The sequence below is a fragment of the Phocoena phocoena genome, chromosome 15 (assembly GCF_963924675.1).
Source record: "Phocoena phocoena chromosome 15, mPhoPho1.1, whole genome shotgun sequence".
In the NCBI taxonomy this organism is placed as follows: Eukaryota; Metazoa; Chordata; class Mammalia; order Artiodactyla; family Phocoenidae; genus Phocoena; species Phocoena phocoena.
In genome coordinates this window covers 9,334,000-9,350,673 of record NC_089233.1, presented here as the reverse complement: position 1 = coordinate 9,350,673, position 16,674 = coordinate 9,334,000, and the positions used below count along the sequence as shown (strand labels likewise).

Below are 16,674 nucleotides of genomic sequence, written 5' to 3'. Positions count from 1 at the left end.
AGCCCTAAATTAATCTACCTTGTTCCTTGCAGGTTAAAAGAATGCTTTCATACATTAAGTTCTTTAGACCCTAACTGATAACCTGGGAATCAAGCCCCCACCAATAGAGGAACTTCGGAAATCTGTTTAGGATCACAGAGCTGGAAAATGCCAGAGCCGGAGTTCCACAGAAGTGGTTTACTGCTTTTAGAACAAAATAAGATGCTCTCAGAACTTTTTTTAGTGAAGAAATTACTTTTAGAACTTTAAACTTTTTTTTTTTTTTTTTTTTTTTTTTTAGAACTTTTCTAAAACACTATTTTTGTCAGCTGATAAAGTAGGCACTTTAATATGCAGAAAACCCTCCAGAAGCAAGTGCCTGGGCTGGATGGCACAGCTCACAACTGTGTGGTTCCCGAGCTGTCCCACTGGACGCGGCCGCCTGCTCAGAAGCGGGGCTTGCGCTTGCGGCCGGTGTACTGAGTGTCAGGTCGGACCTCCCTGTGTGAAGAAGTAACAGGGGCGGGAAGAACAGAACCATCTCAGGAAAAACAACAAGACCCCCTGGGACCCCTGAGGCAGGTGAGCCCCCGGGCCCTGGGTGGCCAGAACCCCCCCACCCCCCCACCCCCCCTGCACTCACTTGCCCTGCCGCCGGCGGCGCTCCTTCTTCTCCAGCACCCACTGTCGGCTCTTCCTCACCACTCCCCGCCTCGCCATCATGTACGGGACCCTGTGCAGGAGACACGACTGTGAGCAGGTCCTGTGAGCAGGACAGAGTGGCCTGGCTGGCACCCAGGTTAATCCCAGCAAGTAAGTGTGGTGAGCTTCCCCGGAGTCAGGTGGCCTCAGATGCCCCTTCCACAACAGAAGCCCCCATTCTGGACACCCCTTCCTGGTGACATCTGCTGGAGCCAGAGCGGTTGTTTAGGAGGCAGGAGACGTGGGGTACGCCCCTCGCTCGCAGGCATCCATGCGGTTGACCACGTGGTTAGGCATACATACCTGCCTGTGGGGCAGGCAGGGGCCAAGCTACTTTTGGGGCTCACAAGAGCCGATCCAAGGAAAGCAGGCCCTAGTCTGGCTGTGAGGCCAGCACGCTTGGTACAGACCAGGTTGGGGCTCCCAGCAACTACAGGTGTCTGAGGTAGGAAAACAAGGCTGCCCCACTTGTGGCAGCCCTGACAATGATCCTCAAGGGGTGATCTTGGCCTCCAGTCCTGGCTGAGGAGAAAAGGGACCTCCCACAGCTCTATGGGAGAGAGGCCCTGAGAACAGGGGAGCCTGGGCCCTCAAACCACATCCCCATCTGGCAGTTGGAATCCAACTGTTTTCAGCGTCGAACACACCACGGAGGCTGCTTGCCCTCTGAGTAACCATTCCCTGAGTACCTGCGTGCACGCCCCGTGGATGTTCCACAGTGGCTATGAACCAGCCCTGCCCCTGAAGAGTCCACGGCTGGGCTGTGGTAGCAACCACCCGCACGAGGCAAAGCAAGAGCAGGGAGGCCAGGAGCTGCTAAGGCAGTGATGGGGAAAAGGAGAGGGCCACAGAGATAAGCTGCTTCATGCAGAAGGCGGGCCAGCATTCCAGACAAGAAGCAATACGTGAAAATGAGGCACAGGGAAAGGACTGAAGAGGAAGGTCAGGGAGCAGAAGAGCCCTGTTGCCTGGAGTCATTGAGTGTAAGAAGGGGAAGGGTCCAAGTGAGACTCTGAGGGTCAGCTGAAGATTGAGTCATCCTCGTAAGTGTCCTCCTCGCCTGAGGACCAGTGGAAGCCGGACTGCATGACACACTCTTCCGGCTCCTACTTCTCATCTGTTCTAACCTAATAGTAAAAGTCAGATTAAAAAAAAACACCAACTCAGAATCCCACCTGGCTGGTCCAGTTCATGGAGGTGTGAACACCAACCAGCAAGGAGCGTGCTCTCCCTCCAGGAAGCAGCGAGGCTTTCTACCACAGGAGGAACACAACATGTCCTAGACTCTGGGGTGTGCAGATAGCAGTTCACGAAAGAAAGTTAAGAGGGCCTACAGTGAGGGGGCAGGAGTCTGATGTGCCAGGTGCAAAGCAGGCTGCTGGAGATGCAGGACTAAACAGATGCAGGACTAATCCCCAGGAGTCTCTAAGGAAGAACGAGCTCTGGGGCAGCACAGTGAACAGGGGGCAAGATGTGAGCTGCGGGAGGGACGATGGGAAAGAGTCATCGGGGAGACAAAGGGAGCAGTGAAGACGGTAAGCGACCCCGACCACAGGTGCCAAGAGGAAAGCGGAGTCCACAGTGCAAATGCCAGAGGGGACGGAGCCTTTGGAGAGAGCAGCTGACGAGTGGTACGGTAGAGGCTGGGTGACGAGGATTAAGGAATACATAGGTCAAGCAAAGTTGTTGGGGGGCGGGGGGAAGAAATTAGAGATAAGTCAGGTAAAGGTTTAAAATACTTTTCCTTGATTTACCTATTTATTTACAGTAAGTGGCCTGAATGTGATCAGACAGAAGTGACAGCACCGGGAGAAGCCCGATCAGCCTTACAGTAGACAAAGGCCTCCTCCCACCCTCCTCAAATCCGAGGACTTCAAGAGGAAGAGCCTGTAGGGAAATGAGGTCCGCGCCAGGCACTGTGCCGAGTCCTGTACAGACATGCCCTCGACTCAACTCACTGCCCAAGAGGGTGGCATATCCCCCCCAGTTTTAAACACGAGAAATGGACGATCAGGTCCCACAACTTACCTAAGTTTACAGTTAGGACACGTCGTCTGTAGACACCGGCGTTGAGGACAAGAGGGAGCCTAAGATAGACGGGAGGGGAAGCAGGAGACGGGACCACTCCCTGAGAGCAAGCAATGGGCACCTTAGAGCAGAAACGGCTAGGAGAGCCGCCAAGTCCCCACGGGGAAATGGGCTGAGGAAGCTAAGGGAGATGACCGCGGAGGGCCAATGGGTCAGAGGGCATCAATCCACAGTGGACAGGAGGACCGCACTCATGATTTTCACCACAGGTGGGCCTTCCTAACTCATCCATTCTCGGCTCATTTTTCCTCTTAAACGTCTTAAGAGTCTGAAAACCTTTCACCCCTACTAATCAGAACTAAGAAATCACCTCCTTCTTCACTACCTCATAATCAATTGTTCCTTCAACAAATACTGAACACCTTTTGCTAACAAGACACGATTCTGGTTTCAGGGATACAGTCAAGTCCCCACCAAGTTTTCACTCTAGTTGGGGACAGAAGTAATACCAAGTAAACGAATACTTATGATTTAGAGCAGTGAAAGGTGGTAGGGAAAATAAAGGTAACAAGAACTCAACTGAAGATACTGAACAGAGAAACGGCAAGATATGATTTACATTTCAAAAAAGTAAAAGAAAAAGGGAAGTCTCCGTCTTGCTGCACAGCAAATGAATTCAAAGAGGCAAAGTCAGAAGTAAGGAGACAAGTGAGGTAGCTTTCAGTAATCTAGGCAGCAAAGACAGAGACTAGGTAGGAGTGGGGAAAAGGGATGGAGTGACTAGATGTAAAATGTAAGGAAAACAGGAAGGGCTGAGAATGGAAAGAATGGAGGGAGGAAGTTCGGGGATGAAGACCAAGAGCTCTGTTTTGTTCCAGAGACCCGTGGGAAGTCCAGGTATGGATATTTAGGAGGGGAGGTGGTTTGGAAAGCAGAGGTGGGATTGAGACCAAGCACAGAAACCTGGAGGTTCTGAACCTGTAGCTGGTGTCTAAGGCAGCAGCACAGAGAGAAAAGGGGTCCAGGGTGGGCCCCAGAGTGGACCAAGAAGGAACAGCCAGTGAGGTTAACAGAAAACCGGGACCGTGGGTGGGAGGCCAAGTGAGGAAAGCATTAGGGGAGCGATCGGCTGCATCAGCTCCTAATGAGCAGGCAAGTTACAATGAAGATGGAGAAGGAAAAAAGACTGGGAAGTGACCATGGGTTTGGCGAGACAGCCTGGCGGTGGCCTTGATCAAGAGAGCCATCTGTGGGGCTTCCCTGGTGGCGCAGTGGTTGGGAGTCCACCTGCCGATGCAGGGGACACGGGTTCGTGCCCTGGTCCGGGAAGATCTCACATGCCGCGGAGCGGCTGGGCCCGTGAGCCATGGCTGCTGAGCCTGCACGTCCGGAGCCTGTGCTCCGCAACGGGAGAGGCCACAACCGTGAGAGGCCCGCGTACTGAAAAAAAAAGAGAGCAATTTGTGATGAGACAAGCATGAGCCAGAGGAGAGGAGCGAGAATGGCAGAGGAGACAGTGTGAGGAGTTCGGTCATAAAGGGAAGCCGACGAACAGGGTGGCCGCCAGGAGCTGTTACGGGGTTAAGGCAGGACCCTTTCTGAAGACAGGAGAAATCGCGCAGGATGTTTGTGTGCTGATGGGGATGACTCAGGAGGGTAAACATGAGGATGCGGGAGAGGAACGAGAGCCACAGGGGCCAAGTGGGGATGGGGTCCGGGATGTAGGTGGAGGAGGCAGCCTTGGGAGGAGGGGACAGCCTGCTGGGTATGGCAAGAGGGCAGGCAGAGAGGAAGGCTGCCCACAGACATCCGGAGGGGCTCCACTAGCTCAGCCGGAGGCAGGTGCAGGCACAGGTCTGAAGGGTTCCCAGGTCCTATTTCCGCCTTGGTGTCTCTGCCACACCGGACCCTGACAGACTTGGTGAAAGCAGAGGGAAATGGAGGAGTCGTGCTGCTGTGTCCAATGAACCTGGTGGCAGGAACTGCCTGCGCCTTAGGCAGGGCTGATGGACAGCCTTACCTCTCAACCGTGAACGTGGACTCCCTGGCCTCCTCTTCCTCATCATCTTCGTTCTGGGCCTGCAGGAACCGAAGGGCTCTCAGATCACCCTGGAGATCTCTCAACCCACCTGCCCCACCCCAGAAGGCCTGGCACCCAGGCCTGAGCCCTTCTAACAGGTAGACGGCCCGGCCCCAGAAGAAGGGAAGCCAGAAGAGATGGGCCTACAAACTCAAAGTCCCTCACCATTGGTATAAAGGTCGAAGGTCCAGAAAACAAACAGAGGTAGAACCTGAAACAAGAAAGTGCAGAGTGAGGGCTGGGCTCAGAAAGGCTCACAGAGCAAGACAAGTCCTCCCCCTCTCTGCCACAAACAGATACAGATACAGACACAGCCAGGCCTCTTGCCTGCCCGGGGCCCCAGTGACCCAACTCAGCACTGCTCTGGTGCTCGCATCAGCGGCCCACGAGGGCCACACCGCCGCCCTCTCTCCCGCAGCACGGGCAGCACCCTGGCTCCCGGCACTCACTTCTTGGCTCTGGCGCTGTTGGGATAGTCCACCAACACACCACCAGTGAAGCCGGCCCTGGTGGCCTGGGTCGTGATCAGCTCCAACTGGGGAGAGAAGAGCGTGCAGTCAGGCAGGGCGGCTGGGGGAGCAGCAGCTTCCCGCCCCCTCCCCTGGCCCCGCTCTGGTCCCAGAATGGGCCTTGTCTGGGAGAAGTGAGCGTCTTTATCAGACTATTCGCAACGCTGAGTCCCCGAAAGCCATGCCGAGAAGGTGCAGCCTAGAGGCAGCCACGGCAGATACCCCCTCGGGGGTTACGGCCAAGCAAGGCCCCCCGATTCTCACTTTCCAGCCCAGGGACCCGCCTCCCGACTCAAATCTCAGGAGAGGAATGGCCACCGACTGCGAGGCAGACTCATTCATGTTACTAGTCAGGGACAGCTCGCCACTTGTCCGTCAGGGTCGGTACCTCCCACCCCTCACTGCTCATGCATCACACTCCATAGAACAGACAACTGGTGACGTCCTCTCCCCACCCCCGGTTATGGAAACCAGTAATATCAGATGATTTCTCTGTCAAGAGAAGACAGACCCCCCCACCCCGCCCCTCGCCCCAGGTACCCCTCCCTCTTCCTTAGGACACTAGGTCATAAAATGTGCCAGCAGGGGCCACGGGGACCACTCCCAGGAGCTCAGCCCCTCCCTTCCCACCAAGCAGCCTAAGGTTGCTTGTTCCGTCACCTCCCAACAGCAGGAGGGCAGGTGGGTGAGGAGCAGGACGATGTTGACCTATTCTGGGTCCCTCCCCCTTCCCTGTACCTCCACTAGCCAAGGGGTTCACCTGCTCTGAGTTCTCAGGGTACAGCTGCAGGACAGCCCGAGCTCCATGGACCTGCAACAGAAACATGGCTATCTTTCAAATATCCCATGGGGTCAGAACCCAGACGCTCCTCCTTTCCTTATTCACGAGATGCTTATTGAGTTCCCATTATGTGCAAGGTATACTGTTCTCAGGGCTGGGAAACAGCCATGGACAAAAGAGACAGCCTCCGAACTTCTGCAGCTCACGTTTTAGTGGGTGAGGTAGCTAATTTACAGTAGTGATTAAGTGCCAAAAAGAAAAATAACTTAGGACAAGGGATGGTGCATGACAGCAACTATCAAGTTTACTTCTGGCTCAAGGAAGGCCTCTCTCTGAGGGACGCTGGAGCAGAGACCGGAATGTAGTAGACGGCTGGGCTATTTAAATGTCTGAGGGAAGAGCATTTCAGCAGAGAGAAAACCAAACACAAAGGCCGTCAGAACTTCAGGGTTAACCCCAGGACCTGAGAGGAAGAGAAACCATATAACGCACAAGACGCAGCTATCTGCCAGAACAACCCACTCTAAGAAAGCCAGGGTGAGGGGGACTAAGGGGACCAAGAAACACCTGGATCCAAAAAAAAAAATGTGAAAGAACTCACTTTTAGGACTTAGAATCGCAGACTATCATCTAATCCTAGTAAACAGTGGAAATCAACACCATCACTTCTAAAGACAAGATAGGGAATTCCCCAGCAGTCCAGTGCTTAGGACTCAGCGCTTTCTTTGCAGGGGCCTGAAGCCAAGCGGTGTGGCCCAAATAAATAAATAAACAAACGAACAAATAAATAAAAGACAAGAAAAAGCTAATAAAGGCTCTCTCAGTGGTAAATAACCACCCTGCTCCCCATCTGAGCACTGGCAGTTGGTGGAAGGCAAGGTGGGAGTTGAAGGATGTGAGCACTCTAGAAGGTGTCCTCTGTGTGGCCTCGAAATGCTGTCCCTATCCTCCCTCTGTGGCGTCCAGGCCCCCAAGCCAACTTCTGACTGGTATTCAGCAGACTGGACACAAGAGTTGTGATCAGTCTCAGATTCTGACATCAATGTCTTCGCATTTCACTAGAGCGTCAGCCCCCTGAGCTTTCCTTTTTTGGGGGCTGAAGACTTGGACCGAAGTAGCCAACAATGAGGTCCTGCCATCCCGTGTGGTCCCATCTAAATGGCATTCCCACGGGGCACCTCCACTTCATCATGCTATCTGCAGGGCAAGGGAGGGACAGGCAGCCAGCCCAGGTGGGAAGGAGATCTCATACTCACCAGAACAGAGTAAAGAGCAGAAAAGAAGCAGTACAGGCGCTTGGCAGGAATGTCGGACTTCTTGTTAGCATTACAGAGCCACTGCACCGCAGAAATGCTGAAAAGAGGAAGGGACCTAGTCAGGAAAGGGAGCGATACGCAAGGTTCGATCTCCAGATGAAACCCTCCTGCCCACGACTCTTTGTTGGCACGTGCAGGTCCACTCCAGGTCACTATTCTACAACGTTGGACCAAATAGGGTCTACGAAGGTGAATGTGAACTTCTCGTGGCCAGTCCAAGGAAACATTTCCTTAACCTTGCTTCTGCACACATCTCAAGTTTAGCATTACTCAGCAGGTCAAGGCTCTCCCTGCCACCTACCCCTTCATTCCCTTCCTCCAATCAAGGGAAATATGCTTTGGACTTACACAAAGCCATTCGCTCTCCTCCTAAATCACTTCCTTCAACTGTACCTGCTAACTGTCTCCACCATCCCCAGATTTAAAGCCTCAAGCAGCTACTATGTTCTCCTTTCCGACACTCCCCTCCTCACTGCTGTGCACATACATCTACAGAACCCCAAACCCTGCTGGTGTGTCCGACCGCCTCTTCCAGCTTTTACGATCCTCCACTACTCTCCTTGGTCAGCACTCATTACCGCCTCCATTGCTTCGACAACCTAACTTATCTCTCCTCTCGCGTCTTCTCTCTTCTTTTAAATAATCCTCCTACAACACAGACCCGATCTCGTCACTCCCCAGCTCCCCATCAACTACTGAGTAAAACCCAAACTTCTCGGGATGGAGTTAAAAGCCTCTAGGAACCGACCCCACACAATCTCATCTTCCGTAGAATTTCTCATTCCTCCCTACACCTATTAGACTCCTTTCCCCACCCACTTATGTGCTTTTGCTCACACTGTTCCTTCACTCTGAAACCCTCTCCTTGACTATCCAAATTCCTCCCAACCTCAGGGCCCAGCCCCGGCCCCTCCTGCTTTCCTGTGCTCTTACTTCTCTTCATAACTCTGGTGGGTCCCATGAGTCCCTAGTACACACCCCACACTGGGGCTCACGTTTAGTAACTTGGTCCACATCTTATAGCACCTAAAAAACCATGGAGTCTTAAAAACAGGGACCTTTATTTCCACAAACAGCATAGCACCTTGGACAATTTCTTGCAGGTAAGAAATGCTGAAAAGAAAAAGCCTGCTGGGCTTCCCTGGTGGCGCAGTGGTTGAGCGTCCGCCTGCCAATGCAGGGGACACAGGTTCGTGCCCCGGTCTGGGAAGATCCCACATGCCGCGGAGCGGCTGGGCCTGTGAGCCATGGCCGCTGAGCCTGTGCGTCCGGAGCCTGTGCAACGGGAGAGGCCCCAGCAGTGAGAGGCCCGCGTACCACAAAAAAAAAAAAAAAAAAAAAAAAAAAAAGAAAAAGCCTGCCATACCACCCCTCCTCTTAAAAACAAACTAAAAATGACTATTTACTCCTGAAACATACAAGACCAAATTGCTGGCCTTTGGTTTTCTGCAGCTTAGAACATCTCACCTGATCATTACTAAAAAGCAATTGCTATCTTTGAAATGTTTTTTCTCCCCTCCTGCTTTGTTCCCACATGTAAACTAATCCCATACCCTAAAAAAACCCTTCAAATCCAGATTTGTACTCCTCACCCAGATTCCTACTGTGTATAGCTACAGCTCAATCTATCATCACAGGAGGTCTTCCCCCAGGTAATGATTAAACTATGACTTCCTACCCTAGCCCCTACCTCCACCCCACCAACAAAACACTAAACCAAATACTAAACAGAACTTACCACAGAAGACAAAGAACAACTTGACGTTTCTAACTGTAATTTCAGTGTTCTAAGATCTGTTATCAAAGTACTACGTACACATTCAAAACTTGAACCTGACGCCACAGAAATGACTCCTAAGCCACCGAAGAGATTGGAGCAATTGGGGTCACTCTCCACTACAAAGTCCTTTGAAAAGAAGTCAACAAGATGGCTGCTGGGACCCACAAAATGGCTCCTAGAGGCTCAGAAGACCACCCCTCCACACACACCCCCACACACAAAGCAGAGAAACTTATACCATGGTGCCTGAACCTGGCAGTGCAAGATAATCACAGGAGTAGTTTTGAAATACAAAAGAATACATATTTGGGGGCCTTGCTCTGAGCTTATACATCTGGAAATCCTGGGGGATGTGTACTTTTAAGTATTCTGTGTGATTCTGCTCCACAGCCAGGTTTGGGAAGCACTGGCCTGCAGGACTAAAAGCAGGACCTGAAGACTCTCACCTGATACAACCATCAAAGGAGCCCGGTTTGAAGGGGATGCCCTGACCCATGTCCCCCAGAAGCAGGTCTCCCTCCGTGTCTCGGTCCAAGGCCACATCTACATTGGAGAAGAGTAGGTGAGGAATCAATCTGCATCACTGTTCCATACTCATGCAGGGGAGTCCACTCCAGGGCTAAATAGGACATACTTACCCAGCATGGCAGGGCTGATGTCAATGCCCACCCAGTAGTGCCCCTCATCTGAGAGGTAATCTCCACTCAGCCCAGAACCACAGCTGGAAGACACAATCAAATGGGGACTCAACACTGTGAGTAGCAAAGACACCCCACCACCTACCTGGACTATCTGAAGTGAGCCCCAGGATCTCACCCAATATCCAACAGGTAACAAGGTTGACCCTCAGGCAGACAGAGGAGCTCCAACGCTCGCCCAGCCATCTTGGTTTGGACATCAATCATCCGTGAGCTATAAAAAGGCAGAAACACAAGCAAGTGGTAAAGGAGCTCTGGGCTAAAACCTCACCCAGACCAAGAAAAGCCAAAGAAAGAGAGAAAGAAACAATCATCCTGAGGTACCCTTTCCCGGTCAACAAACTGGACTACAACTATTTAAAAGTGACCCCAGAAGTCCATGTAATACAACGTGTTATTTTGTTCTGACACAAATTAAAACTGTAGTAGCTGCAGAGCTAATGTGAAGTTAACATATCATTTATCTAATGACCAACCATTGGGTATTTTCAACTCTGCCAGGCTTTGACACTGTATTACTTAAATATATGTCTTCTAGAAGAATTATCCACTGTAACTACTCCCATATAGAAGGGTGAAGACGACACAGTAAGAATTATAGCAGTGCTGTCCATGAGAAACATAACGCAAGCCACTTGGGACATTCTAGAAGCTACGTTTAAAAAGAAATTAAATATGTAAAGTTAACTGTAGTAATAGTTAACCCAACATATTCAATATTACACTTTATTTAATCCAGTATACTCAAAACATCATTTCAATACATAACATAAAAAACAATAAAGCATTCTACATTTTCTTCACATGAAGTGTATCAGATTAAATATGTTTCAATAGATGGCTGACGACTACTGGTTACCATACTGAACAGAAGAGGTCTAGAGTGTATCTGGCTTTCCCAAGATCCAGGGAGAATCACACGTACCAGTTTTCAAAATGCCTAACACAGGGCTCTGCAACTAGAAAAAAGTTTCTATTTGCTACATAATGACAACTGACCAAAGGGTTTTTGCTGACTCTGTCTGATACTCCAATTTGAATAAAAAAGAGAAAAGAGATATCTGCAGAACTTTCTTACAGAATACTGTATCGGAAAAAAAGGTTTGGAAGTCCTTGCTCTAGCCGTCATCTGTTAACTAACTTCATAATTATACAAAAAACTCTCCTCTACGAAATTCAGATACTCTACCAACAGCTGTCCTAAGGATTTACTGAGATAATGTAACCTGCGGCGTACAGTAAGCATTCCATGAATATTATTTCCTTCCCCCCAACAGCACTGATCCCTTACACATCTCCACTGCGTCCTACCTGTTTTATCACATGCTTAAAATAAGCTGTCGTACGAGAGAAAGTAGGCGTGATCCCCCCCATTCTGATGCTAAGGTTACTGAGACCCATTCTTAAGTTTAAAATTGACTCTTCCAGTGTCAAAAGTGGGATCAACTCAGGTCTCTTCCTTCCCCCACCCCCAAATTCTGCGTGCTTTCCAAGCAACCTCCGCAACCAGGGCAACTTGCCGGTTCCCGACCCCCGACGCCTCGCAACATCCAGGCTCCACTTACTTGCGCACGTATTTCCGGGCTTCATTCTTGTCGTAAAACTGCAGGAACGAGAAAAAAAAAAGGGTGGGGAGTCGAGGAAGAAATTAAGACGCGGAGGCCCCAGAAGAGGAGAGAGGGGTGTCCGCGGAACACAGGCCTCACCAGCTCCGGAGGCCCGCTGCGCTCGGGTCTCTGCCCACGTGCCGCCATCCCCACGCCTCAGCAACAGCACTCGCGCGATTTGTTTCCGGTGTCCGGCTTTTATGTCCTCGGCCTGGCGCCCGCCTCGTAATAGCATGCTCCACCCATCTCCCCGCCTTCTCTTTTACTCGATTGGCTACAAGGGCCGACTGGATGCGAAAAACGCACGCCTCCCATTGGCCAGTTCATCTTGCACCGCCCGCCTGACTCATTCAAGATGGCCGCCCAGCGCGATGTGAGATGGTCACGGCTATTACTGTGGAGGTTGTGGCGGGCCCGGGGGGTTCCACAAAACTTGGGATTGGGCTTGGGCCTAGAAGCGAGAACTTATTCTCGGAGCGACGGCCCGTACTCGCGCACGGCGCTCTATGAGCTGCTCGGCGTCCCCTCCACGGCCACGCAGGCGCAGATCAAGGCGGCTTACTACCGGCAGAGCTTCCTTTACCACCCGGACCGCAACGCCGGGAGCGCCGAGGCTGCCGAGCGGTTCACGCGCATCTCCCAGGCCTACGTGGTGCTGGGCAGTACCACCCTGCGTCGCAAGTATGACCGCGGCCTGCTCAGCGACGAGGACCTGCGCGGCCCCGGGGTCCGGCCCTCCAAGACGCCCGCCGCCGACCCCGACTCGCCCCGCACCCAGCCGCCTGCCTCTCGGACCCAGGGCCGCGGTCAGGCCTCGTCGGGAGCCAACCGCACCATGTTCGACTTTGACGCCTTCTACCAGGCGCACTACGGCGAGCAGCTGGAGCGCGAGCGGCGCATGAGGGCCCGGCGGGAGGCCCTTCGCAAGCAGCGGGAGGACCGGGCCAAGAAAGGCTTACGCTGGGACGAGACCCGAGACACGGCTTTATTCGTGGTTCTGTTCACAGTTTTCATCATCATGGGTTTTCGTTTTTAATTGGAGAGCGGAGGGAAGGGGAGCAGCCGCGCCACCGCCCCCCCAACCCCCAAGAAAACGGCCTGTCTTCTTGAACCCGTTGCCTCCATTGTCTGCTGTTGTCTACCTCTACTGGGGTCCGAAGGAACTGCTCTCCCCTTTCCCTTCCCCACCCGGCCAGCTTAGCCATTGACCTGCATATCCCTACCCCTCTGGTCCAGAAAAGGAGGCTTTTTGATGCCCAAGAAAATGGCTCCCAGTGAGGAGTCCCGAAAGCCCGAGAGTGAGGGGTTTCCTGGAGGCCCTGGGGTGCCTGCTTCCAGATGTTGTCAATTTCTGGAACACTTGCTGTGGCTTTCCTGTAAAGCTCCGAGCAAGACTCGTCTGCTCCTGCCCCACGTGTGTAGCGTGGGGCTCCTCTGTAACCTTGAAACGTGCAATGTGACTAATTGTGACTGCCAAAAGAAAAATTCTGGGGTGATAAGAAACTTGTCTTTCTGTGAGTTCCCCAAGCCACAGGTGAGACGCAGTGCAGCGTAAGGATGTGATCTGTGGGAACCTGGCCATTCTTTGGTGGTCAGACCCCACTCCGCCTTCTGTTGGTGGTGAGTGTGAGTGGGAAAGAAAGCAAGGTCATGAGCGTAAGGAATGAGCCTTCCTGTTCCCATGCTTATCTAATGTATGACCTCGGAGAGGTTACTCTGTGGGCGTGATGGCAGAGGAGCAAATCGTTTGCTCTCTTTCGGTCTGTCACACTTGATTATCCATGTTCTAATAGGCTCAGTGATTAAAGTATGATGCCAGGGTCTTCCCTGACGGTCCAGTGGCTAAGACAACGTGCTTCCACTGCAGGGGGCGCAGGTTCAATCCCTGGTTGGAGAACTAAGATCCCACATGGTGCAGCAGCAGGGGGGAAAAAGAAAAAAAAAAAAAAAAAAAAAAAATATATATATATATATATATATATATATAGTGCCAGTAGAGTCAGGTTTGTCCTTGGGACACTGTGCCTGGCGCCTGGTCATCCCTTGACCAGCCAGCCCCATTGCTAACTGTGCAGCTCCTCCCTTCCCAAAAATAGAGCAACAAACTGGGAGTTTTGAGTCACCTGAGTGTGGCCCAGCCTCCTGTTTCACTGGCAGTGCTTATCGCAGGTCCTACAAGCCAAGTCCTTGAAACATGGCTACTTGAAGCTGTGGGAATTGGGGGAGTTTGAGTAGACCGGACTGTTGAGTGACAGGAGGCACAGGATGGAAGCGCACTTCCTTATTCAGAGCTGGCTGAGGGTTTTTTGGTTGTTCTTTGTTTCCTCTTTTCCTAATTGGTGCAGTGGGTTGTCACTTGGCTAGAGCTGTGGTAATCCAGTTCTCTTAACGGTGAATCACTGCATGTGGGGTGTGGCTTAGCTGTGAGATGGTAGGTACTCAGGTATGTACTGTGGAGCGTAAAGCTGTGGGGTAGGAAAACCTTTGCAGGAGATTTTCTGCAAAGGTAAGGGCCTAAGTAGGTTCTAAACAAAGCCAGAGGCGCTTTGCTATATTAACACCAGTTCCTGCACTCAATCTTTTGTGGCAGTCCTTGGATAAATTGGGAGAAACCCATAGCTAGTGCATCTTGGTCTCTTGGGAACCATTCTGTTTTCTCTAGCCTTGGAGGTTGGGGGCAAACTCTTAGTCGTGGCTTTGCAGTGACCATATGATTCAGTAGTAAAGATTTAAGCCTACTCTGGTTCAGACATGCTGGGCTCATGAAGCCTTGGTTTGGGGGAAATGGCATATATACTTTAAAAAAGAACATTTAATGTTACTATGTTTCATATCTGGAAAACAAGAGGGAAAGTCTTTTCAAAACACAAACTACAGGAAGTGAAGCTTAGTAAAAAGTACAGAGGCTAGTGATTTTCAACCAAGGAGTTGGGGCATAACAGTGTCCTTGGGGCAAGATTCTATCAAAGTTTCAATCAAATGGAGTTGGGGTTCCTTTGGGTCTTGTTTGTGAAAGCACTAGTGGTCTGTGATAATCTGGGATCTTTCTCATGGTCTCTTTGACATAGATCTCTCAAGTTCGTTTTCTCTCCGTGAAAATCACAGTGAAGAACATTCCCTTGGGTCCCAGAACATGGAGGTAGACCCAGAAGGTTTGGAGTAGTGGGGTCCAGACTCTGTGAAACTTCTGGAACATTCCATGCAACTCCAAACAGGGTAGTCGATAAAATTTATTAATCATCCAACTCTAAGCCTCTCCTTAGGCCTAGAACTAGGCCCACTCTATTCTATAGTGCCATCCTGCCTGCCTCTGTTTTTTTTAGGCCAGAGCTAAACTCTGAGAGATCCCACTCCCTACCATCCCTGAAACTCAATCTGGGCTCTTCATGGGAGGGGAGATGTGTGGGAGGCTTTTTGAAGGACCCTCCCCAGCTTGTTCCTATTACATCATTTCTCCCTTTCTGGCCCCCCTGCAGTTGTCCTTTTTCAACTTCTTAGCTGTCCTGGGGAGGAGAGGCTAAACCAGGCCATGGACATTAGCCCCTGCCTTCTAGGGGCTGCTCCCCAGTTCCTGATAGAGGAGGAAGGCTGAGACATGGTCAGCTTCAGTCCCTTTTCTCCCTTTGGTCACAAACTGAAACAAAACTATAAGTTTGGACCTAGGAAGAGAGACTTTGGACAAGAGGGGCCCAGCATGCTCCATGCTGTGCTCATTGGGTAAGGCGTGAAGAAGAGTGCCAGGCTGAGTGAGCGGCACACACAGATCCTAATGGGGCGACGCGGACAAGAGCATAGGAATCAAGGTGTACCTGTCTAGGCAATTGTGATAGTGTCTTTGGGCTTGATCAGGACTTCATTTTATTCCTCCTGAGCCTAACTGTTTTCCCCTCCATTGTCCTTCATTTATTGCAGGGTGAAAAGATCCTTTACACATCCCAGTGCTGAAGGAGTAAGATTTCTTGCTTCCTTCTGCGGTTCTGGCATCTCATTCGCTGAGTGCGCCTTGCCCTCTGTAATGGTCCCAGCATGAGCCAAGATGAATAAGAATAGCCTACCTTAGGCCAGTGAGTTGTCCGGTGGTCATTACTGACCATGTATATATATCTCCATCCCTTATAGCCACAGCCTGAAGCTGAGACGCCAAGGGTGGAGCCCAAGTGAGTGGCCACCACACCTGCTTATGGAAAATGGCGAGGAGTAGGGGTCTTGTCTCGGGCCTTTGGGCTTCCAGGAATGTCACCAGATCCTGTGAAGGGAGGCTGAGAGAAGGGACAGCTGGTAAGTAGCGGTGTTACTTCACTCCCTGGAATTCAGTGCGCTCTCCTGGCCTTTGCCCTCTCAGTTCCTCAGCCCTGTGATGAGGTCACACACTGTCTCTTGCCTCTGAGCAGGACTGTAGAAGGCACGCCTTGCCTGCCCTCAGCGGCTTGGCTCTCAGGCCAGGCTTGGAGCCCTGGGGGCCATCGGGTTTGTGCAAAGCACCTGGGGTCCCTCTGTTAGTGTTTTAGGGTGGTAGCAAGACCTGAGTCTGGACCTCATGAACTTGCATATGCTGGGGATTGCTAGGTGCTCTCATCCTCCAGAAGCAGAGAGCTCACCTTCACCATCTGTTGTAAGGTCATAGCATCACTATGGATCTAGCCATCTCGCCACTGTCTCTTAAGGCTATACAAACCTGGGGCTCCGTCGCTAGTCTTGAGATGGGTTGGCCCTCCCATCCTGCCTCTGCCCTGTCAGTGTTCACATCCTCGGTCCTGGGAGGGGACTGCTGCTAGACAAAAGAAGGCCTGTTTCCAGAGGACGAAGAACTGACCGAGATTCGTGGTTCACAGGCCACAGCTGACCTGCACACAGCATTTGGCTGTGGCTAGCACAGTGTCTTAACTTTAGGCAATATTCAAAACTTGGAAGACTTTGCATAAAAATCTAGATTTCTGACTTCTCTCAAAAAAGTGAGAAAATGTGCCACCATTGAGCTTCCTTCCATACTTCCGTGACCGCCTGGGAGAAGCTGTAAGGTCTGCCTTTCAGATAGGACCTTGCTCCCTGGTCCCCTGCACTCTCACCAGCAGAGGGGATGTGTCAGAGGCCGAGATGCACACACCTGCACCATTTTACTCTTAGAGAAATCTTTCTGTGTATCCCGTGTCTATTCAGAGGAAAAACAAAGAAGGGGGGCGGATCATGCATTTCC

General features: G+C 51.5%; 2 protein-coding genes and 1 non-coding gene across 3 annotated transcripts; 1 reads left to right on the top strand and 2 right to left on the bottom strand.

Annotated features, from left to right (window-relative positions):
• Window positions 1-425: 425 nt before the first annotated feature.
• BUD23 (BUD23 rRNA methyltransferase and ribosome maturation factor) lies at window positions 426-11,627 on the bottom strand. Its single transcript, XM_065892683.1, has 12 exons — window positions 11,580-11,627; window positions 11,439-11,476; window positions 9,992-10,087; window positions 9,814-9,896; window positions 9,622-9,718; window positions 7,336-7,432; window positions 6,059-6,109; window positions 5,239-5,324; window positions 4,955-5,000; window positions 4,730-4,788; window positions 623-712; window positions 426-480 (listed from the first exon to the last, which is right to left on the bottom strand). Exons 1-12 carry the CDS (start codon window positions 11,625-11,627, stop codon window positions 426-428), a joined length of 846 nt encoding a protein of 281 aa, XP_065748755.1.
• Window positions 1,116-1,247, bottom strand: LOC136135770 (small Cajal body-specific RNA 20). The gene has a single exon (XR_010656613.1). It is a non-coding gene; the product is annotated as a small Cajal body-specific RNA 20 (non-coding RNA).
• Window positions 11,628-11,814: 187 nt separating the features above from the next.
• Window positions 11,815-12,974, top strand: DNAJC30 (DnaJ heat shock protein family (Hsp40) member C30). The gene has a single exon (XM_065893149.1). The coding sequence runs from the start codon at window positions 11,836-11,838 to the stop codon at window positions 12,514-12,516; it is 681 nt and encodes a 226-aa protein (XP_065749221.1). The 5' UTR covers window positions 11,815-11,835; the 3' UTR covers window positions 12,517-12,974.
• The last annotated feature ends 3,700 nt before the right edge of the window (window positions 12,975-16,674 follow it).